The sequence below is a fragment of the Equus przewalskii genome, chromosome 4 (genome assembly GCF_037783145.1).
Source record: "Equus przewalskii isolate Varuska chromosome 4, EquPr2, whole genome shotgun sequence".
NCBI lineage: Eukaryota > Metazoa > Chordata > Mammalia > Perissodactyla > Equidae > Equus > Equus przewalskii.
In genome coordinates this window covers 14,716,741-14,740,676 of record NC_091834.1, presented here as the reverse complement: position 1 = coordinate 14,740,676, position 23,936 = coordinate 14,716,741, and the positions used below count along the sequence as shown (strand labels likewise).

Genomic DNA, 23,936 nt, shown 5'->3' with positions numbered 1-23,936 from the left:
TATCTTCCTTGCTAGCGCCCTAGGGGAGAATCTGTTTTCTTGCCTTAGCCAGCCTCTAGAAGTGGCCTGTACATCTTGTCTCATGGCCTCTTCTTCATTCATCAAATCCAGTAACAGCAGGTCAAGTCGTTCTTACAACCCATCACTCTGACCTTTTCTCCTGCCTCCCTTTCCCACCTGTTAGGACCCTTGTAATGACATTGCCGCCCCCCAATAATCCAGATAATCTCCCCATATTAAAATCAGCTGATTACCAACCTTAATTCCATCTGCAACCTTAATTTTCGTTTTCCATGTAACATAACATATTCACAGGTTATGGGAATTAAGATGTGGGCATCTTTGGGGGATCATTACTTTGCTTACCTCTCTTGCTTTAAATTTTTTTTTTATTTAACCCATGATATATTATTATTATTGTCATTGTTTTTAATGCCAATGTTTAAATTTACCCACACAGTTGCTATTTTCTGTGCTCTTTACTACCGCTTGCAGCCCAGATCTGCTATCTGCCAATTTCCTCTTGCCCAAAGTACCTCCTCTTGGTGTTACTCATTTCACTTTTTTGTAACCAGGTGTGGATTTCTTTTTACTTGTTCTGCTTGAGATTTGTTTAGCTCTTTGAATCTGTGAGTTGTGTCTTTCATCAATTCTGGCAAATTCTTAAGTCATTATCTTCTCAAATATTTCTTCTCCATTTTCTCTCTCTTCCCATCTGGGTCCATAATCACATATATGTTAAACCTGCTAACCTTATCTTCTGTGTTTCTTACCCCTTCATATTTTCCATCTCTTTGACTTTTTGCTCCATTCCAGATAATCTTTTCAGTTCTATATTCCAGTTCACTAATTTCTTTTCAGTTTGTCTAATTTGCTGTTAAACTCATCCATTTAATTATATTTTATTTCTTTAAGTTTTGATTCGTTTTCAAATCTCATTCTTTTTTTGTACATATATTCAAGATTATCTTTTATTTCTTTCAAAATATTAAACATAATTACTGTAAAGTCTGTGCCTAATAATTCCATTTATCTGAAATTCTTGAAGGTCTGTTTCAGTTTTTTTGTCATTCATGGTACCTTGTTTCTGTTTTTGTCATTTTTGACTATCAGATGCTCATTTTTCTTGGAATTTTATTTCAGAAATTCTTTGAGGTGGAATCTAAAAAGTAAAACAAACAAACAAAACAAATTGTCTCATAGATAGAGAGAACAAACTCGTGGTGGCCAGAAGTGAGGCGGGTGAGGGGTTGGGTGAAACAGGTAGAGGGGATTAAGAAGTACAAACTTCCAGTTATAAAATAAATGAGTCACAAGGATGTAATATACAGCATAGGGAATATAGTCAATAATATTGTAATAACTTTGTATGGTCTCAGATGGTTACTAGACTTGTGATCATTTTGTAATGTATATAAATATCGAATCACTGTGTATTCTGAAATGAACATAATATTGTATGTCAACTATACTTCCACTAAGGGAAAAAAAGAAATTATGTGAAGCTTGGAATAAATGTGGATTCTTCCAGAGGGGATTTATGTTTGTGTCTGCCAGGTTCCTGGAAGGACTCCCAAACCAGGATCACTCTAAAGTTACTTCTCAATTTTCAGATTACCCAGGTGGTATGAACTGAGGCTGCAAAACCATGTGAGGGCCGCTTGTCATTTCTGTATTCTCAGAGGTAATCCTTTTAAGCCAAATTGGAGACGATCAACTCTCATCTGGGGTGAAGGCCAGTTTATTTCTGTTTCACTGTCAGTACTGTGGGTATGGTCCTTTGGGGTCCCAGCTTTAGGCATGGAGGCCATTCTTTTACAGTCCTTTCTTGGGTGGGTCCTGAGAGTTGTTTTCTGTTCCTCAAACACCCAAGACTGTGAAAACCCAAACTCAGGTTCACCTGGTAAGGCAAAGATTCCCAAGGAGAAGGAGGCTGCAGTTGCTCTCTAAGTTCACTTCTTTGCTTTTGGGACCTGACTAGAGAATTCCCAGCTTTCCTACCAACTCATTGGAGAGTTTTAATATTAAAAAAATTATCCAGAGTTTTAAATTTTTTAGTGTTAGGGTCAAATCAGGTATGTAGCCTGTATTTTCTGATAATTAAAATCCACTCTTTCAGACCTTTTATTTCAACAATATGTTTTTAAATTTCTGAGATTTCTAATTCTCTTTTTTTTAAAAAAAAATGTTGTGGTAACATATATACAACATGAAACTTACCATTTTAACCATTTTTAAGTATACAATTCAGTGGCATTAATTACATTCATAATGTTGTGCAACCACAACATCACTATCTATTTCCAAGACTTTTTTTTAATCACCCCCGGGACTCTACCTACTAAGCAATAAGTCCCCATCCCCTGGTAACCTGTAATCTACTTTCTGTCTCTCCTAATTTGCCTATTCTAGGTACCTCATGTAAGTGGAATTACGCAATATTTATCCTTTCGTCTCTGGCTTATTTCACTTAGCATGTTTTCAAGGTTCATCCATGCTGTTGTATGTGTCAGAATTTCTTCTTATGACTGAATAACGCTCTTTTTTATGTTTCTACTATATTTTGTTTATTCATTCAGTAGTTGATGGGCATTTGGGTTGTTTAAACCTTTTGGCTGTTGTGAATAATTGCTGCTATGAACACTGATGTACAAATATCTGAGTTCCTGCTTTCAGTTCTTTTGAGTATATGCCCAGAAATGGAATTGCTGGGTCATATAATATTTCTGTGTTTGGCTTTTTTTTTTAATATAGAAATTGAGAACAAGTTTCCTTTTTTTTCATGTTTAGCTTTTTGAGCAACTGCCAAACTGTTTTTCCACAGTGGCTAAACCATTTTACATCCCCACCAACAGTGTATGAGGGCCCCAATTTCTCTGCATCCTTGGTATTTTCTGTGGTTTTGATTATAGCCATTTTGGTATGTGGAAAGTAGTATCTCATTGTGGTTTTTATTTTCCTTTCTTTAATGGCTAATGGTGGTAAGCGTATTTTCATGTACTCCTTTGCCCTAAGTATATCTTCCTTGGAGAAATGTCTATTCAAGTCCTTTTCTCATTTTTTAATTGAGTTTTTTGTTGTTGTTGAGTTGTAGGACTTTCTTAGGTATTTTGGATATTAATCCCTTATCAGATATAGATTTGCAAATATCTTCTCCCATTTTGTAGGTTGCCTTTTCACTCTCTTGATAGTGTCCTTTGATGCACAAAAAATTTTAATTTTCATTAAGTCCAATTTACCTATTTTTGTCTTTTGTTGCCTGTACTATCATTGTCATATCCAAAAAAGTCATTGCCATATCCAAAAAAGTCATTGCCAAATCCAATGTCATGAAGCTTTTCCCCTGTGTGTTTCTTCCAAGACTTCTATTGTTTTAACTTGCATGTTTAGGTCTGTGGTCCATCTTGAGTAATTTCTATGTATGATGTAAGTATGAGTCCAACTTCATTCTTCTCTATGTAGATATCCAGTTTTCTCAGCACCATTTGTTGAAAAGACTATCCTTTCCACATTGAATGGTCTTAGCACTTGAATCGAAATTATATTGGACTATATATGTGAGAGTTTATTTCTGGGCTCTTTATTCTATTTCATTGATCTATATGTCTGTCTTTATGCTAGTACTACACTATTTTGATTACTGTAGTTTTGTAGTTAGTTTTGAAATCAGGACGTGAGAGTCCTCCAATATTGTTCTTCATTTTCAAGACTGTTTTGGTTATTCAGTGTTCCTTGAGATTCCATGTGAATTTTAGGATGCGTTCTTCTATTTCTGTAAAAACTGTCAGGATTTTATTTTTTAAGGAAGATTAGCCCTAAGCTAACATCTGCTGCCAATCCTCCTCTTTTTGCTGAGGAAGACTGCCCTGAGCTAGCATCTGTGCCCATCTTCCTCTACTTTATATGTGGGACACCTGCCACAGCATGGCTTGACAAGCAGTGCATAGGTCTGCACCTGGGATCCAAACCAGCGAACCTTGGGCCACCGAAGCAGAACATGCGAACTTAACTGCTGTGCCACCAGGTTGGCCCCCAAAATGTTAGGGTTTTGATAGGAATTTCATTGAACCTATAGATTGCTTTGGGTAGTGTTAGCATCTTAACAATATTAAGATTTACAATCTGAACATGGGATGTCTTCCTATTTATTTATATCTTTAATTTCAACATTGTTTTGTAGTTTTCAGCTTTCACATCTTTTCCCTCTTTGGATAAATTTATTTCTAAATATTTTTCTTTTTGATAATAATGTAAATAGAATTGGTTTCTTAATTTACTTTTAGTATTGCTCATTGTTAGCGTTTGGAAATACAACTAACATTTTTTACTTTATTATGATTGACATGCAAAAAGCTCTACATATCTAATATATACAACTTGGAGATAAGTATACACCTGTGAAACCATCAGTACAATTAAGGCCATAAACTTGTCCATCACTTCCAAAAGTTTCCTTTCCCTTTATTTATCTGTTTATTTATTATGTATATTTCTTTTGTGGTAAGAGCACTTAACATAAGAACTACTTCTCAGCAAAGTTTTAAGTATATCATACAGTATTGTTGACTATAGGCCTTGTGTTGTACAGTAGATCTCCAGAACTTATTCATTTTGCATAACTGAAACCTTTTACCCTTTGACCAACCAACACCTCTCCATTTTTCTCTCCTCACAGTCCCTGGTAACCACTATTCTATGCTCTGGTTCTGAATTTGACTAATTTAGATTTCTCATAAAAGTGGGATCATGCAGTATTTGTTCTTCTGTGCCTGGCTTATTTCACTTAGCATAATGTCCTCCAGGTAAATCTATGTTGTTGCAAATGTCAGGCTTTGCTGCTTTTTAAAGGCTGACTAATATTCCATTGTATTTATATATACAATTTATATACATTTTCTTTATCCATTCATCCATTGACATTTAGGTTGTTTCTACATCTTGATTATTGGGAATGATGCTGCAATGAACATGAAAGTGCAGGTATCTCTTTGAGATTGACTTCAATACTTTTGGATAAATACCAAACATATAGTGGGATAGCTGGATCATATGGTGTTTCTACATTCAACTTTTTGAAGAACCTCCATACTTTTTCCGTAGTGGCTGCACCAATTTACATTCCTATCAACAGTGTACACAGCATCCCATTTCTCAACATCCTCACCAACACTTGTTCTCTGTGGTTTTTTTGATAAAAGCCATTCTAACAGGAGTGAGGTGATATCTCACTGTGGTTTTCATTTGCATTTCCCAAATGATTAGTGATGTTGAACACTTTGATATAGCTATTGGCCATTTATATGTCTTCCTTTGAGGAATGTCTATTCAGGTCCTTTGCTCATTTTTTAATCAGGTTGTTTATTCATTGTTGAGTTTTTTATCATAGGAGTTTCTTATATGTTTTGGATGTTAACCTCTTATCAGATATATGGTTTACAAATATTTTCTTCCATTCCGTAGGTTGCCTTTTCATTTCGTTGATTGTTTCCTTGGCTGTGCAGTAACTTTTTAGTTTGATATAATCCTACCTATCTATTTTTGCTTTTGTTGCCTGTGCTTTGGTGTCATATCCAAGAAATTATTGCCAACTCCAATATTTAGCTTTTTCCCTATGTTTTCTTCCAAGAGTTTTATAGTTTCTGGTTTTATGTTTTTGTCTTTAATACATTTTAAGTTGATGTTTGTATATGGTGTGAGTTATGGATCCAACATCATTCTTCTGCCTGTGGATATCCAGTTTTCCCATCACGGTTTATTGAAGAGACTGTTCTTTCCCCATTTTGTGTTCTTGGTACCCTTCTCAAAGATCAGTTGATGATGTGTGGACTTATTTCTGGGCTCTCTATTTTTACTGTAGCTTTGTAAAACATTTTGAAATTGGGAAGTGTGATGCCCCCAGCTTTGTTCTTCTTGCTCAAAAGTGCTTTGGCCATTTGGGGTCTTTTGTGGTTCCAAAGGAATTCTAGGATTATTTTTTCTATTTTTGTAAAGAATGCCATTGGGATTTTGATAGGGATTGCATTGAAACTGTAGATCACTTTGAGTAGTATGGACATTTTAACAATATTAATTCTTTCAATCCATAAACATGGGATGTCCTTCCATTTCTTGGTGTCTTCTTTAATTTCTTTCTTCAGGGTTTTAAAGTTTTAAGTGTACAAGCCTTTCACCTTCTTGGTTACATTTATTTCTAAGTATTTTATTCTTTTTGATGTTGTTGTAAATAAGATTGTTTTCTTAATTTCCTTTTTGGATAGGTTGTTGTTTGCATATAGAAATGCAACTGATTTTTGTATCCTGCAACTTCACTGAACTCATTTATTGGTTCTAAAAGTTTTTTTGTGTGGAGTCTTTAGGGCTTTCTGTGTAGAAGATCATGTCATCTGCAAAGAGATAATTTTACTTCTTCCTTTCTGACTTGGATGCCTTTTATTTCTTTTTCTCGCTTAATTGCTACATCTAGGACTTAGAGTACTGTGTTGAATAGGAGAAGCAAGATTGGGCTCCTTGCCTCGTTCTGGATTTTAGAGGGAAAGCTTTCAGCTTTTCATCATTGAGTATAATATTAGCTGTGGGCTTTTCATAAATGGCCTTTATTGTGTTAAGGTAAGTCCTTTCTATACCTGTTTTGTTGTGAGTTTTTATTATGAAATGGTGTTGAATTTTGTCAAATGCTTTTTCTGCATCTATTGAGATGATCATGTGATTTTTTTTCTTCATTCTGTTAATGTGGTGTATCACATTGATTGATTTGCATAATTTGAACCATCTTACATCCCAGGGCTAAATCTTACTTGGTCATGGTATACAATCTTTTTAATATGCCATTTAATCAGTTTGCTAGTATTTTGTTGAGGATTTTTCATCTATGTTCATCGGGGATGACTGTTTTTGTTCTCTCACTGAGCTTAAGAAGATTATTTTGAATTCTTTGTCAAAGAGTTCATGGATTTCCATTTCTTTAGAGTTAGTTACTAGAGCTTTATTAGGTTTCTTTGTGGTGTTATACTTGCCTGATTCTTTGTGATCCTTTTAGCTTTGGTTTGGTATCTGTGCGTTTGAAGAAGCAGTTACCTTTTCTAGTCTTTACTGACTGGTTTCAGCAGGGAAACACCTCTTCAGTCAGCCTGGTCAAATATTCTGGGTGGACTGGCTGATGGACCTATGGATGGACCTACTGCTGAGGTCTCTGGGCAGGCCTGCTGCACGTGTCCACAGGTATGTGGCCTGCTGCCATCATCACAACTGATTTTTGTGTCTTGACTTTGTTATCTGCAATTTTCCTGAATTTGTTTATTAGGTCTAATAGATTGTTGTTGTTGTTTGGTTTTTGTGGAATCTTTAGGGCTTTGTACACACGTGATCATGTCATCTTTAAGCGGAAATAGTTTTACCTCTTCTTTTCCAGTCTGGATCCTCTTTATTTCTATTTATTGCCTAACTGCTCCGAATAGGATTTCCATCACTATGTTGAACAGAAATGACAAAAGTGAGCATCTTTTTCTTGTTTCTGTTTCAGGGAAAAACTTTCAGGCTTTCACCACTGAGGATGGTGTTAGCTCTGGTTTTTCATATACAGCCTCTATTATGCTGAAGAAGTTCCCTTCTATTCCTAGTTGGAGAGTTTTTGTCATGAAAAGTTGTTGAATTTTGTCAAATGCTTTTTCTGCATGAATTGAGATGATCATGTGGGTTTTTTCCTTCATCATATTAATGCATATATTACACTAATCAATTTTCATATGTTGAACCATCCTTGCATTCCAGGAATAAGTCCCACTTGGTCATGGTGTATAATCCTTTTTTATGTTTCTGGACTCTGTTTGCTAGTATTTTGTTGAGAATTTTTATATCAATATTCATAAAGGATGTTGGTCTGTGTTTTCTTGTAGTGTCTTTGTTTGGCTTTGGTATCAGGGTAATGACCTCATAAAATGAGAAGTGCTCTTTAATTTTTTTTGAAGAGTTAGAGAAGGATTGGTGTTAATTCTTCTTGAAATGTTTGGTAGAATTCACTGGTGAAGACATCTGGTCCACGGTTTTCTTTGTTGGGAGGTTTTTTGATTACTAATTCAGTATCTTTACTTGTTATAGAGCTATTCAGATTTTCTATTTCTTCATTATTCAGTTATGGTTGATTATGTGTTTCCAGAAAACTTGTTTTCACTTGGGTTATCCGATTTGTTGGTGTACATCTGTTCATAGTATCTTCTTACAGTTCTTTTGAATCAGTAGTAACGTCCCCACTTTCATTTTTGAGTTTAGTAATTTGACTTCTCTCCGTTTTTTCTAGGTGAGTTTAGCTAAAGGTTTGTTAATTTTGTTGATCTTTTCAAAGAATCAACTTTTTATTTCATTGATTTTTCTCTATTGTTTTTCTATTCTCTGTTTTAGTTTTGTCTGCTCTAATCTTTAATATTTCCTTCCTTTTGCTAGCTTTGAGTTTGGTTAGCTCTTCATTTCTTTGTTCCTTAAGGTATAGAGTTATTGATTTGAGATCTTTCTTAACAGATATTTACAGGTATAAAATTCCCTCTTAGCACTGATTTTGCTGCCTCACATAAGTTTTGGTATACTGTTTTTAATTTTTGTCAGAGTGCTTTCTAATTCTCTTGTGATTTATTCTTTAATGCATCACTTGTTTGAGACTGTTTAATTTCCACATATTTGTGAATTTTCCAGTTTTCCTTCTATTTTTGGCGTCTAGGTTCATCTCTTGTGATCAGAAAAGTTACTCTGTATGATTTAAATCTTTTTAAATTTATTAAGACTTGTTTTGTGGTCTAACATCTGGTCTATCCTGGAGAATGTTCCATTTGCACTTGAGAAGAATGTGTGTTTGGCTGTGAAATGCCACATAGCCACTAAAACTCATGTTCAGGAAGAATATGTAATTTCAGTGAACATATATTAATTATTTTAAAATATATTTTACAATAAAATTTATTTAAAAATATTATCTGACCTCCCTCACTCCACTGGCAATCACTGCTGCCTTCAATCAGGCCATGTAGTGGTTGCCCACGCCCCCAAATCTTCCTAATCGTAGTCCTCTTGGATTTATATTTAAGTTGGGTCTCATAAACCCCTGTGGCTTTACTTATCAGCTCACATTTACAGATCATTAATTATCTTCTGAACTCAAGACAGCAATTATGAGCTTCCATTTTACTGAGGAGAACAAGGATGGATTCTCAGGGAAGGAACGAGACCATGTACCAGGCAATGTATTAAATCACTTTATAAATATTAACTCATTCAACCCTCAGAGAGAGGAAGGAACCTATTATTATCCCCGTTTTTCAAACGAGGAAACTAGGGTTCTGGGACGTTTCTATCTTGCCTGAGGTTCCAGAGCTGGTAATTAGTGAAGCCCAGATTTCAACCCAGGTGTTCTGGCTACAGAGGCAAGGCTTTCAGTCACTGCTTTGTTGCCTCTTACTCTTATTGGTAAAAATAATAAAATACTGATTATTGATTATATTTAGTATAACAAAAATGTGATCAACAATGGTTTACATTGTTCAGAGCTTTTTGTTAAGTGTTTTCACTTACAAGAGCTCAATTATTTCTGAAAACTCATTTTGCTGAGACAGGAACTGAAGGTCAAGTACCCACAAGTGATGCTGCGAAACACCACTGCAGGAATTCCAGACTCATTGTTATTGCTTAATAATGCAATGTAAATAATAATAAAAGTGCCCACAGTCCTTAGGGCTTCACAATGTGATTTTACACACATTTTACGGGGTAACCGGCTTAGAGAGGCCAGCAACTCGCACAAGACAGCACAGCAAGTAAGAAATAGCAAAGCTATTGTTTTGCTTAATAATAATAATAACAACGCCTTGCACTCCTGGACTAAAGAGGCGGCTTTTCTTACGGAACTTAAACTCAAATCGCAGGGAGGTGTCGACTTCACCAGGGTCCCGCAGCTGCTTCGTGGCCCGAGGGCAGGTTTTCGGGTGGTTTGGCACCGGAGGAGCCTCCCGGCGAGTCCCAGAGAGGGAGCACCTGGGGCACCTGGGCAGGTGGGCGGGTCCGGGCTGCAGGCCGACGTGGGCCGCCCCCCTCGGCCCGGGTGCCGACTCCGTGCTGCCGGCGCGCCAGCCGCCCCCAGGCCGCTGAGCTGACCCCAGGCCCACGGACACCCCGCCCCCCGCCGATACCCGGCTGCACCCCGAGCGCTGCGGGCCCACTCATACCCCTTCTCGGGTGGACCCCGGGCCCCTTCCCCACCCCGTCCCCGGCCGCCCCCCGACCCCCTCCGCGGGCCGCTGGACCCCTCCCTGCACCCCCGGCCCCTCCCCGAGCCCCGCCGCCTGGAGCGGCCCGGGCGGGCGGCCGGTGGCCGGCGCGAGGCTCCTCCCCGGCGGAGTCGCTCGGCGCGGAGGAAGCGGAGGCGGTGGCAGCGCGGAGACCTCGCCGCGCTCATGGCGTCGCCCGGGTGAGTGCGGCGCTCGGGCCGCGCCAGGGTGGGGGCTGCGGGCAGCGAGGGGGGGCTGCGGGGTGGGGGCTGCGGGTGCGGGCCTCTCGCCGGCCTGCGGGACCCCCGCCCGCCGCCCCGGGCCGGCCCGGCCCCCTGCCGCCTCCAGGCCCCAGGCCCACTCCCGCCGACCTTGGGCGGCCGCGGCCGGGGCGGGGGGCGGCGGGGGGCGCGGGGGGAGGAGAGCGGCGCGGGGGCGGGATCCGGGGGCGTGGGCCCGGGGCCGGCGGCAGGGCGGGGTGCGCGGCGCGGCCCCCGCGCCCCAGGCCTCGGAGCCGTTTCGCCCCGGGCGCCGGCCGGCGCCTGCCGCCCTGCCCTCCGTCTCTTGTTTTTCCCACTTGCTCGCGTTGGAGTTGATGCTGGGTTCTTACCGCCGTCGGGACGCGGACCGAACGTCAGTAGCGCGGGCTGGGGGACCCCGCGCCGGCCCGGTCCGGGGCGCCCGGTCGACCGGGCCGCGGGCCCTGGTAGGGTGCTGCCCTAATTCTCACATCAGCTCCCTTCTGCTGTCTTCCTGTTGAGATGTTCCTTCTTTTAGGAAATGATGGTGACACACAGAGTTGTGGTTTTTTTCCATCATTACTTGCAAAATAAAACCTCAGCATTTCATTATGATTACTTTTTGTTTTGGTAATTTAACTAGTCATGAAAGCTGGGAATAACAGAATTAATCCAACACCTGCACCTTCACAGAGGAGGAAAATTAGTCTCAAGGTCATTGCTTTAGTTGGTAAAATTCTTCGTTTGACCCTCGTCCACCATTCAGAGGATCTTGACCTACTGGCTGTGATAGCAATTCAAGTTGTAAATCTTCACACTTCATAAAAGGGCATTTGCAGGTGCAGAGGCCTGTGGGGTAGAGAGGATGGATAGTAGGCCTCTTACAGGTGAGGCCTGAGCCATGCCAGGAAGTGAGCTGCTCAGTGCAGTGGGCCTTAATGGAGCATGCTGGATTTGACTCCAGCCAAGTCATGGACATTTTTTTTCTGCCTGCTGCCTTTCTCGGTTTGGGGAGCAGTGGTCACCAAGTACTCAGTACTTTGAGCTCATAAATAGAGTAAACAACGGCCCCTCCCTCAGAAGGCCAGGGTGATTCACCCAGGGGTTCAAGGTTCCACTGCGTACTGCCCCTCTTGTCAGAAAGGGTGAGGCCAAGTGGCCTGGAGGCAGCAGGGATGGCTGAGCCTGTGTGGGGCTGCCATGAGGCATTTTAAAAGGGAGGGTGCATTTGGCATCCAATCCCACTACTTTGTAGACAGGGGTCAGAGATGGACTTATTGCTGGACTGGTATGCCCTTCTGTGAGCCAGTAGACACTAAACTGTGTCCCTGTGGGTGGCAATAATGCAGATTTGATATTTGCAGATCCAGCTATTTGTGAGTGACCCCATGAGTCTGCAGTTGGTACTAATCTGTAATTTCCTGAGGGGTACCCATTGCAAAGCTGAGGTCACAAACTTTTGGTATACTTTATTTCATTTTATAGAGAGAATTATGCACCTATTATGCTATGTACAAATTTGGGGACAGTTGACATCTCTAGATGTAACCCCCAAGTATCCACTCTGCAGGCTTCACTGGTAGATCAGAGTCCAGCCAGGGAGACGTGGCTTCCTGAGATCCTGTGGCCTGTCTCAGCTGATCAGCGGACATTCAGCCGACTTGACTAGGTGCTCTGGGAACAAGTCCAGAAACTCAGGGCAGGGCTGGGAGGGTAGCCATGATTTCTGCAGGGCTGTTTGTGGAGGAGCCTCCAAATCCCGTGTTATTTCCAAAGTGACAATCTCTACAAGAGAGTTGGGAAGGAAAGATTTCCTGACAGTTTTTGAGGCCCTTACCAAGGTGTGAGGCATTATGCAAAAGGAAGTGGCAAGAATGAAGGCATCAGAGGAAAGGATATATTTGAGATGACCCACAGCCCAGTGTGTTTGGAGCTAAGTGGAGAAAGGCCAGGGAAGGAGGCTGGGCCAGACTGTGGGCCCTTGCCTCGTGTGTGGGCTCACTGCCTCCCGCTCACTGAAGGGTGTTTGTCATTCGAGCTCCCGGAGGATCTGTGTGACACCAGTGTGGAGGAGGCCGAGGGGGCAGGAGAGATGGAGCTCATCACCCTGCCACCAACTGCCTTCCACTCCTATGGCCCCCATCTTGTGTCTTCCTTACTGTGTCTGTTCCTTCATTATTGGGGTTTCCTTGGGTTGTATAGTCCATCTCTGCTAATCCCAACACACATTCTCTGCATGATTGCATCCATTTCTGCAGCTTTAAATGTCGTCTAAATCAGAGGTTCTTAACCCTGGGTCCACAATTCGTGGGTGGGCTTCCGGGGTCCCTGTGTTCCCTGAAATTGTATGCAGTGTTGGAGGTGGGTGTGTATTTTCCTGGGCCCAAGAGCTTCATCATTTGTAGCCCATCTTGAAGGGGCTCCTACCCTCAGTAGTGTTACAGCCATCTCTCCACACCCGCCTGGAGGGATAGCAAACCTGGGTTACCTGTGCAAAGTATATATATTTTTCAGATTGTTGATGGTAGATAATTTGAAAAACAAAAAAAGAGAGAATAAAATTCACACGTAACCGGAGTTTCCATAGATGCTCCTCTTAAAATTTTGGTATATATATATATATTTTTAAAGATTTTATTATTTTTCCTTTTTCTCCCCAAAGCCCCCTGGTACATAGTTGTATATTCTTTGTTGTGGGTCCTTCTAGTTGTGGCATGTGGGACGCTGCCTCACCGTGGCTTGATGAGCAGTGCCATGTCCGCGCCCAGGATTCGAACCAACGAAACACTGGGCCGCCTGCAGCGGAGCGTGCGAACTTAACCACTCGGCCACGGGGCCAGCCCCCAAAATTTTGATATATTTTTAATTAGGCCATTATTCTTATCAGAGAGACAGCCTTACGCATACAGCTAGAGTCACCCCCACCCCCACCTCATCTTAGGCAAGTATCCTGACAGACATCTGCATGTTATGTTTGTTCTTTGCTCTGTTTTTCCCCTCAATTTTTTTATTGTGGTATATTAAAATTATTTAAAACATTATATTTTGTAAAATTATGATTTATATTATAAAATACATTAAAATACACTTTGCTATCTTAACCGTTGATTTGCTCTTTTTACATAAATGTTCTCAGACTGTTCCACAGCTTGCTTTATTCACCCAACAGTATGCTTTGAAATTCTTTCCATGTCAGAACAAGGAACAGATCTATCTAAATTTTGACATTTTTATAATAGTCTATGGCATGGTTATGTTATTTAGTTAAGAATGTTTCCAGTTTTCTCTGAATGACAATGCTGCACACTGATGTCTCCCTCTGGACATGCACAAGTGTGTTTCTAGAGTAGATACATAGAACTGGAGCTTGTGGTCAGGGAGCCTCTCCATTTTTTAATTGATACTACCAAAGTATCCTCATAAACAGTTGTACCACCTTTCTTTTCTACCACCAGATTGTAAGGTCTCTCTCTACCTCCCAACAGGTGATGACATCAAACTTTAAAAGTTAGGCTGTCTGGTGGAATTATTACTTTTTTTATAAAGATTTTTTAACTTTTTTTCCTTTTTCTCCCCAAAGCCCCCCAGTACATAGTTGTATATTCTTAGTTGTGGGTCCTTCCAGTTGTGGCATTTGGGATGCTGCCTCAGCATGGCTCGATGAGCAGTGCCATGTCCGCACCCAGGATTCGAACCGACGAAACACTGGGCCGCCTGCAGCAGAGTGTGCGAACTTAACCGCTCGGCCACGGGGCCAGCCCTTGTCTGGTGGAATTATTGAGTCAAGAAATAAGCTAATGGCATCTTCATTCACCCTGTCTTTAAAGACAGAAACTTCATCTCTGACCCCTTGTATTCCCTCACAAATAGTCGCAGTTTCTTTGGTCCTATTGGTAACATCCAGTTCTAACCACCCACATCCCATAAGTGAACTCATACCCCTCAGGTTTTTGTTTCAGAAAATGTGGTCATTGAGTGCTTGAGTAGTCTGTGCGCTGGGCCAGGAGCAATGTCAGGAGACCCTCCCAGGAGGTGAAGGAGCTCCACTTGAGACCTCATCCACCCTCCTGGCCACTCCTCTCAGGGCTCGCCTCCGTTCACAGCCGAAAGCACTCCCGTTAGCACGGAATACTCAAAAGTACCCAAGACTTAATTTTAACCTTTTGTGTTCCCTGTCCAGGAAGAGTCTCTCCCAACACCATCATTTTGTGGGGAAGGAAAGGATCGTGGGCTTTGCCTTCTGGGGAGGGCTCTGCTTTCCCACTGGGGCCTGGCCTGGTCCAAATGGGCCAGAAGAGCTCCGGGCTCTTCATGCTGGGTGGAGGATGGCTGCTCTGGCCAGGCCAGGGAGGGGAGGAAAGGCCCAGAGGCCACACTGCGGAGAGGAAACACTGAGGAACTCAGATAATGTGTGTGTCTGCTCCTGGGAGAAGTCCAACAGGAGCCCATAGCTGGTCGGGAGCTGCTGTGGCTTCTGAAGAAGGGACATGGCTTTGCCCGCAGGACGCAGATTATGCTTTTCCCACTTTGGATCTTGAATTGCCCAACGAGCCAGCAGCCACCCCAGTGTGTCCCCACTGGGTGAAATGGGAGAACTAGGAGGGTGTTGTAGGCTGCAGTGTCCCTAGCCCTTCAGAGCAGCTCACCAGCCATGACTTAGCTGTCCATGGGTGGAATCGCCACGCAGCCAACCTCTGCTCAGCTCAGAGGAGGGCCTCTTACCCGGAACCACGAGTGGCAAAGGCTTTACAGTCCAAGGGAATGTTCTTTTCCATTTAGATCCTGCCTACTTCCAAGAAGTGTGTTATTCTAAGTGCTTTTGCATCTATTATGTTATTTAATCTTCACAACAACCCAACCTATAAGTACTGTTATTACACCCATTACACAGATGAGGAAACTGAGGCCTAGCTAAGCAGTGCAAGTTAAAACTTGATGCAGAATGACCCCATTAAGGATAGTTGGTTTAAATTTGGCTACTGAGGCACAAACAAAAATGTTGCGTTCCGTATTTTGTTGTGACCACAGAGCACATGCCATGTCTCTCCACTGTGCTCCAGATGAAGCTGAAGGAAGGATGTGTTTGTATGGTTCGTTGGAGTAAGAAGTTGTGTTAGCAGAGCGGCTGTGCCTTGAGTTATGGTTTTGCAAAAGATGCCTGGAAATGAAACAACTTAGAAGTGGATCATTTGCTTTATAGAAGGGTTCCCACTCAGAGGTTGTGCATCCTGAGAGCTGCCTGCTTGTTGGGAAGGCCTTTCCTGCTCATGTTCAGACATGGTGGTTCTGTTTTAGATTCTCTGCATTATAACTTTTTATAAAATTGTTAGTTGCCTTATTTTTAAAAGCAAGTAATATATGCCCATGGTACAAATTTCAAAAGGCATAGAAGGGACTTAAGAGAAAATTCAGGCGCCTTGCATCCTGTTCCCAGCTGAGAACTGGGACTGCATTGCCCAGGGTGGCAGGGTGCAGTGGGGGTTCTGTGTGATCCTCCTTGTTTTGTTTTAAACCCAAAATGCATTTGGGGATGGTCTTTGTCATTTTCATTTCTGTTTTGATTCTTGGCTCTTTCTTATGGATTTGCAGATCTTCGTACATTAAAAAAAAACCAAAAAACCGAGTCTTTGTCGTTTGTGTTGCAAATACTTTCCCTCAGTCTGTCATTTGCCTTTTGACTTATGAAGCTTTCTCTACTGAGATCTTTTTTTAAAAAAATAAGTCTTTAATATTTTCTTTCAGTGCATTTTTTGTTTTGTTTTCGAATTTCAATCTTAGATCCAGTTGGTATTCATTTTGGTGAAAGGAGTAGGGATTTACCTTTAGTTTTCCCGGGTTGTTGTAATTGAATAATCAGCAGATACTCGGAGCTGCCTGGATCAGAGATGAAATTCCCAACTGTATTTGGGCCTATTTCTGGGCTCTCCTTTTACTGAACTCTGTCTATTCATGAGCCAGCACTAAGCCTTAATTTACTGTGGCTTGTACTGTGTTTACTATCTGGCAGGTTTTGTCCTCCTTCATGACTGTTCTTTTTCAGGATTTTCCTGATTATTGTACAAACTGTTCTCCGTAGAATCAGCTCATCTGTTTTTGAACCTAAATTCACTTACAGGTTAATTCAGGGAGAATTGATTTAAAAAATCGTGTTAAGCCTTCCTTTCCCCAAAAAGGGTATGCCCTTTCATTTGTTCAAATCTTCTATATTCTTTAGTATTTAGAAATTCTTTTCACATAGATGTTGCTCATTTATTACATATATCTTAAATTTTCTCTTATGTTGTTGTTATAAATGGGAATTTCCTTCTACATTTCTAAACTTCTGTTTATATCCAGGAAGACAGTTGGGGTTTTAAAAAATTGTTTTATGTCCCCAGCTTACTAAATTCTCTCATTGTTTCTTTGCAGTTTTCCAGTTGATTTTTTGGGTTTTCCATGTCTGTCCGACCATAATTTCTTTCTGTTACCGTGGATAAATAACAAGTTGATTCTCCCTTTGTTGTAGGTAGAGTGTGTGTCTTTGGGAAAGGAACCTACAGTGGTCTTTCAGGTACACAGTGGAGGGCTGACTTTCCTCAGTCCTCCAGCCCCTTCCAGCCCCAATGCCTGTGCAGCTCTCCATGGCACCAACTTGCTCATGATCCCCTCCAGCCCTCTTCACCCACAACCTTCCCATCTGAGATGGTGGCGGCTCCATTGAGCCTGGACACTTGGAGGTTTCCTGGACTCTGTCTTTCTCACACGCTCTGTCCAGTCTGCTGAAATCCTTCACAGAGACATTCAGAGCCCAGCCCTGTGTTGTCCCCTCTGGTGCTGCCACCCAGGTCTGACCTTCGTCATCTCTTGAATTGCATGTTACCTTGGACTCAGAGCATCTTCCAGAGTAAAAGCCAGCTTTCTATGGCCTAGAAAGCTCGGTCTTCCCTGACCTCTCCTACTGCTTTCTTTCTGCTCCCTCCATGCCAGCCACACTGGCCTCCTGCTGATCCCTGAGCACCTTCAGGCCTTGGCTGTAGCTGGCCTGTGCCTCTGCCTGGATCACTCCCCGGGGAGCCGCACGGCTTATGCCCTCACCTCCTGCCAAGCCTGTACTCGCATGTCCCCTTCTCCGGGAGGCCCACCCTGACCGCCCTTTTAGCTACAGCAGTCTGTCCCCCATTCACCACACTCCGAGCCCCTGATCCCAGTCTGCGCCTTCTTTCTACCGCAGCACTTAATGTCTTCCAGTGTATCCTCTGCTTAAAACCTTTAAAAGTGGTTTATTGTCAGTCTGCCCCAGCTTGTTGAATGTAAGCTAAGAGCAGGGATATTTGCCTTCTTCACTGATGTATCCCAAACTCCTAGAAGAGTTCTAGCGGTAAATAAATGTGCGGATAAATCCAAGAGAACATCGACTGCCTCGTGGTGTGCAGGGCAGGGCTGGGCAGCCTTGCTTTATAGGTTATCATGTGTGTGTTTTGTAGAGTGTGTGTAATGAGTGTACATAATATCTTCCCAACCTTGGCTCCTGGAGGATTAGAACTGGCTCCTCTTGTATGGTGGCCCCTGCACGAGCCCGGAACAAAGACTGCTTGCTCGTTATGCCGTTTCTGTCCTGGAACACTCTTGGGCCAGGGTGTTGCAATGATGATCGCCCCAGGGCCCTGCTGAAAGGGCATCGCCAGCAGCCAGGACATCATTGCCAGCATGTGCGGAATACACCCATTCTTAGTATGCCGCCTCTCCTGCCCTTAGGAGATTCCAGGTGCAGAAAAGCATTAGGACAACAGTGGGTCCCCCCAACCCCCCAACAGGCTACCCACACACTCCAGCATGTTTTTGGGGACTAAACTACCAGGCTGTACAGTGCTTGTCTGTTGTTGTTAGTGCCCTCAAGTCAATTCCTACTCCAGCAACCGTGTGTCCAACAGAGCAGAACCCTGCCCGGTCTTTTTGTGCCATCCTCTCACCTTCCAGCACTGTATCAGACAACACTCTGCTGTTATTCACAGAGTTTTCATGGCCAGTTTTTTCAAAAGTGGGTGGCTAGGTCCTTCTTCCTAGTCTGTCTAGTCTGGAAGCTCCGCTGAAACCTGTCCACCATGGGTGACCCTGATGGTATTTGAAATACAGGTGGCACAGCTTTCAGCATCACAGTAACACGTAGCCACCACAGTATGATGACCAACAGCTGGGTGGTGTGGTTCCCTGACCGGGATACGAACCTGGGCTGTGGCACTGAGAGCACCAGATCTTAATCACTGGACCAGCAGGGCTGGCTGCTTGTCTGTTACCTGAATTATAATATCTGACATCTGTTTGTCCTCATGTGCTGCTCCATGGAACCTTTTCACTACATTTTCTCAGGCAGTCCCCACTGCTTCCTGATGAGTTTTAAACTTCTCAGAATGTGTGGTCATCCTGCAGAGGTGGGATGGCCCCTAGTTTTGTGTTGGATTTTGTTGTGGGTTGAATTGTGTCCCTCCTGAAACATGTTAAAGTCCTAACCCCTAGGACCTGTGAATGTGACCTTTTTTGGAAATGGGCTCTTTGCAGATGTGGTTGTTAAGATGCAGCCATACTGGGTTAGGGTGGGCCCTAATCCAATGGCTGGCACCCTTATAAGAAGCAGAGAAGAGACACAGACACACATGGGGGAGAACAGCATGTCAACACAAGGCAGAAACGAATACAGCTGTCAAGAGCCACACATACACTGTATTAGTTTGCTAGGGATGCTGTAACAAAGTACCACAAACCGGGTGGCTTACAAAAAACAGAAATTTTATTTCCCACAGTTCTGTATGCCAGGAGTCTGAAAGTAAGGTTTCAGCAGGGTTGGTCCCTTCTGGAGGCTCTGAGGAAGAGTCTGTCCCATGCCTCTCTCCTAGCTTCTGGTGGCTGCCAGCAGTCCTTCGTCTGCCTTGGATTGTAGATGCTTCACTCCAATCTCCACCTCCATTTTCACACGTTTTTCTCCCCATGTATCCAAATTTTCCTCTTATAAGGATACTAGTCATTGCATTAAGGGCCCAGCCTACCCCAGTATGACCTCATCTTAATTTAGCTTTTTACATCTGCAAAGACCCTATTTCCAAATAAAGTCACATTCACTTGACTAGGGTTAGGACTTAAGCATATCTTTTTGGGGGACACACTTCAACCCATAACACACATCAAGAGGGTTTGAAAAGGTTTATTACTGATTTAGTGAGGCTTTCTGGGCAGAGCATCTGGCTTTGGGTTTTGTTTTGTTTTGGCGGTTGTAACGGGGTGAGGGTCCCCAGCCAGCACAAAGGAAGGATCTCCCTGGCTCTCTCATCAGCTGGCCCAGATATGGGGCGGGAGGGAAAGTGGCAGCTCCTGAAAACTGCCAGCATCAAACAGCAAAAATTGAGTCCGACTCTTTATTATCCAAAGCAATTAATATATCATTGACTACACTGTGGTGAGCAATTGCACCTGTGTTTATCTAGACGACTCCTGTTTTGAATGGTTTTCTGTGCTGTCTTGGTTTATTGGTACCACTCATTGAAGGAGCTGGTTTCGTTGCTAAGAATTAGCCTTGCTTGCAAGGTTTGGACAATTTATTCTGGGCATTGAGGGACACTGTCCAAGGAGTGCCTGACTCTGAGGTGTTAGTAGGCATCTCCATTTTCAGAGGTGGGTCAACGTGTGTGGAACACCCTGGTCTCCTGAATCAGAATTTCCAGGTGTAAGTTGTTAACGTAAAAACTGAATTGGGGGGGCAGCCCAGTGGCGTAGTGGTTAAGTTCCTATGCTCCACTTTGGTGGCCTGGGGTTTGCAGGTTTGGATCCTGGGTGCAGACCTACACACCGCTCATCAAGCCATGCTGTGGCAGTGTCCCATATACAAAGTAGAGGAAGACTGGCAATAGATGTTACCTCAGGGCCAATCTTCCTCACCAGAAAAACAAAAGAATCAGCCAGTTGTTTTATTTGCAAAAAGAGTTTATTCTGAAACAACCAAAAGACTTGCACTTCAGGATATGCAAGCTATGGCAGACCATAGGCAAATCCTGAGAGCAAAGGAAGGGAGCTTGCTTTTATAGAGAAAGAGGGGGAGTGAAGGGGGTGCTGTAATAAACAGAAAGTCCATTGGAGGAAACTGGGAATCCAAAGTGTAGAGGCTTCCGCTTGGTTGGGGTGCTAGTCTCTCGTTGGCTGGGCTGTTGCTAGACAGAGAGAGAAATCTTACTTCCTCCTGCTGAGTAGTAGAGTAGTAAACACTTTCCTGGTGGAGATGCACACATAATTCTCTTCCTGGTTGAAGTAATTAAAGATGTATGATGGCACTTGAGAGCTCCCCCTATAGGCCTTCTCAACTCCAATCTAGTTGCGGTTGCTTTGATTAATTCCACATTTTCCCCTTTCAATCAAGATCATTCTCTGAAAGCATCACTGATGAAAAGTCAGGTTCTCTGCATGTAGTGGTCTTGTCCCTCAGTGCCAGGAAGGACATTTCCTGGTTATTATGTCCCATGTTGGAAGGAAGGTGCACAATGATTAGAAACCATTTAGGCCACATTTGAGTAACAAGGAAGATTAGGAGGGAGAACTCTCAGGCATTTCCCATCTAAAGTCTATATTTCATCAAGGTCATAAGCATTGGAAGTGATCTTGAAGTGCAGCAAGACTAGCAATTAACCATATAAGCTCACTTTTTAAAGATTGTTTTGCTGGAACTTTGTAAGAAAGGTACTAGATCGATTTTTCCCAGCAGCTCCTTAAAACTATCTGGTCACTTCTGAGTCTATATACGTCTCTCTTGAATATGATAATCTGATCAAAGTCTTGGTATCATTAGCCATTATTTCCAATTATGTCCTGTTATAAGGAGAATAGATTCTCTTTGAATTTATGCCAATACATGTATTGTCATGAAGAGAATATTTAAGAGTTTCCAAGTTCTAGAGGGATCAGGTAAGGAGAAAAAGATAAATGCTTCAACCTTTGTTGTAAAGATACACTTTATCAAATTGCTGTCAATTATAGATAGCTTAAAGGAGAGGAGAAAAAAGGGATCCTTCACATCTGGAAAACAAAACATTAAAACATTTAGTCTTCCATTTGAGTTTTAGAAATTCTTATCCAGTTCATCATTATGATCTTAAACTGATCAAAAACTTATATTCCAGAGTACTTGTCAAAGTCTTCTCCATGAATCTCTTTGAAGATGAAACATATTTGTAAAAGCATCAGAGTCAAACAATAACTGTAAATGGCAAAAGATTTTTTAAAAAGGCAATGGGTAGAGATCAGATAAGGATTCATCATAATGCAACTGAAAGGGAAATTTGTGTATTTTTGTGACATACATTTTTAGATAGTAACTAGAATTACAAGTGATAATATTATATCTCTTTGACCAAAGTAACCATAAAAGATTTCAAAGGCAAATGTAGAAGGTTACATAGTTGTAAGCAAAACTTAACTCCTTTAATATTAAGAAAGCTTAGTTTTCCTAAGTACAGTTATGTGTCACTTAATGACAGGGATACCTTCTGAGAAATGTGCCATTAGGCAATTTTGCCATTGTGCAAACATCATAGAGTGTACATACACAAACCTAGGTGGTATAACCTACTACACACCTAGGCTATGTGGTACAGATCTTAGGGAACCACCGTCATATATGTGTTGACTGAAACGTTGTTATGTGGCTCATGACTGTATAATTAAAGACCTGATAAAAACATCACAGGAAATTATTTTGATAAAATACAAAATCTGTTTTCTAGGTATATTACTTAAAAGGTAAAGAAGCTTTTACAATTTGTTACTAAAAGCAGACCAATAAGCCAAGAAAACCTTGTCCTTTCACAGAAAAGAAAGCCAAATTTTAATTTTGCATCATCTTACTTCTGATATTAAAACTCACTTTTTCCAGTCTTAGCCAGTCCTGACCACATATAAAATTCCTTTCCCAAGATTCCTTTCTGTAAACTGTCTACAACTTTCTTTTACATTCAGATTATGTCCTATGTTTTCCTCTTTCCCATTCTGAAATAAACAGCCTCTCTGTAGGACAAAATTGCTTTTTTCCCACTTCAGCAAAATGCATTTCTGTTCCTTACACCTTCCTTTACCAAAACACACATCCTACTTTCTTTGCATACCAAGATGTTTCCCTTTTTGTTTATAGTAGCTTTAGTTACATATATTAGAATTCTTTACCCTTAGAATCCTTAATTTCCAGTGAAAACTAAGAAGTAAGCAATTGTGGGCTGGCAAATTTATAATCTTTCAGTATGGCACAAGACTTGGTTACTGACAGATCCAAATTTATCTTTAGTTTCTTTGCAATAGAAAGCCAACAGTAGATGAACCTCTGTTCAGTAAGTAATGTTTTAGTATTTTATCTTGTTTGGAAAATGATCCAGATATTCAATGAAATTCCATCATTTAATTTCACTTAGCAAACCTCTAAAGTTTCAAGTCACCAAAAGGATTTTGGAAGCTATTTTTTGAGCACACATACCGTAAAATATAATTACTGCTCCTAAAAACTCTTCTGCCATTTTTGTCTGTCTAAATCATTTGTTTCCAACAATTATGTTTAGATTACTCACAAAAACTTCATGTGACATTAAAGCGGGTAGCCATCATCTAAAGTTATTTTCCTTGCTGACTGTTTTTGCAACAGAGATAACATGAACCTAATAAACTCAGGTAGAATGCAAGTTGTGTGTCTGCATTATATTCAGTGTTGATAACTCTAAAGACATGCTTGTTTCAGTTAAACCAACAATCTTAAGCTAGCTTTTATTTACTAAAGATTAATTCCAGATCACATAAAGGTGGCCCATTTGGGTTAGTTTCTATATTTCTGAGTATACTTGATTTACATAAGTGCTTCATTTTCTTTCAGATAATTAAATAGAGCTCTTTACAAATTAATTTTTTTTTTAAAGATTTTATTTTTTTCTTTTTTCTCCCCAAAGCCCCCCGGTACATAGTTGTATATTCTTCGTTGTGGGTCCTTCTAGTTGTGGCATGTGGGACGCTGCCTCAGCGTGGTTTGATGAGCAGTGCCATGTCCACGCCCAGGATTCAAACCAACGAAACACTGGGCCGCCTGCAGTGGAGCGTGCGAACTTAACCACTCGGCCACGGGGCCAGCCCCTTTACAAATTAATTTTGACAATACCATCTGGAGGTAAAAAAAAAAAATCACATATCATACCTCCATAGACACACAGACAGATGTAAACGGAGATCTTACAGCTCTTGTTTCAAAAATCTTAGTCATGTCTCAGGTACAAAACTCAAAGAAAGAGTTGCATTCAAACTGTGTTTCTGGCAGATAGACTAAAAGTTGAGGTTACTGCTTAGATGGCCAGAGTTTTTTTTTTTAACCGAAGATTTTTATTTGTATGCTGTCAAATTCTAGAACTTTTTTCCCTTTCTGAGAGAAAGAAATCCCAGCATGGTATTTTTCTAATAAATC

The 23,936-nt window shown here is 41.7% G+C and overlaps 1 protein-coding gene across 12 annotated transcripts in view; it reads left to right on the top strand.

Annotated features, from left to right (window-relative positions):
• URGCP (upregulator of cell proliferation) overlaps positions 1-23,936 on the top strand; it is an 82,826-nt gene that overhangs the window by 35,331 nt on the left and 23,559 nt on the right. The window contains exon 1 of one of the 12 annotated variants that reach the window (XM_070617218.1): positions 10,307-10,447. The exons of 6 other annotated variants lie outside the window; for them this stretch is intronic. In XM_070617218.1, the coding sequence (XP_070473319.1) occupies positions 10,434-10,447 (14 nt within the window). In that variant the 5' untranslated portion in view covers positions 10,307-10,433. Of the gene's footprint in view, positions 1-10,306; positions 10,448-16,997; positions 17,037-23,936 lie in introns of those variants that run through there. 5 more of the 12 variants (XM_070617217.1, XM_070617220.1, XM_070617227.1 and 2 more) reach the window with 5 other exon arrangements.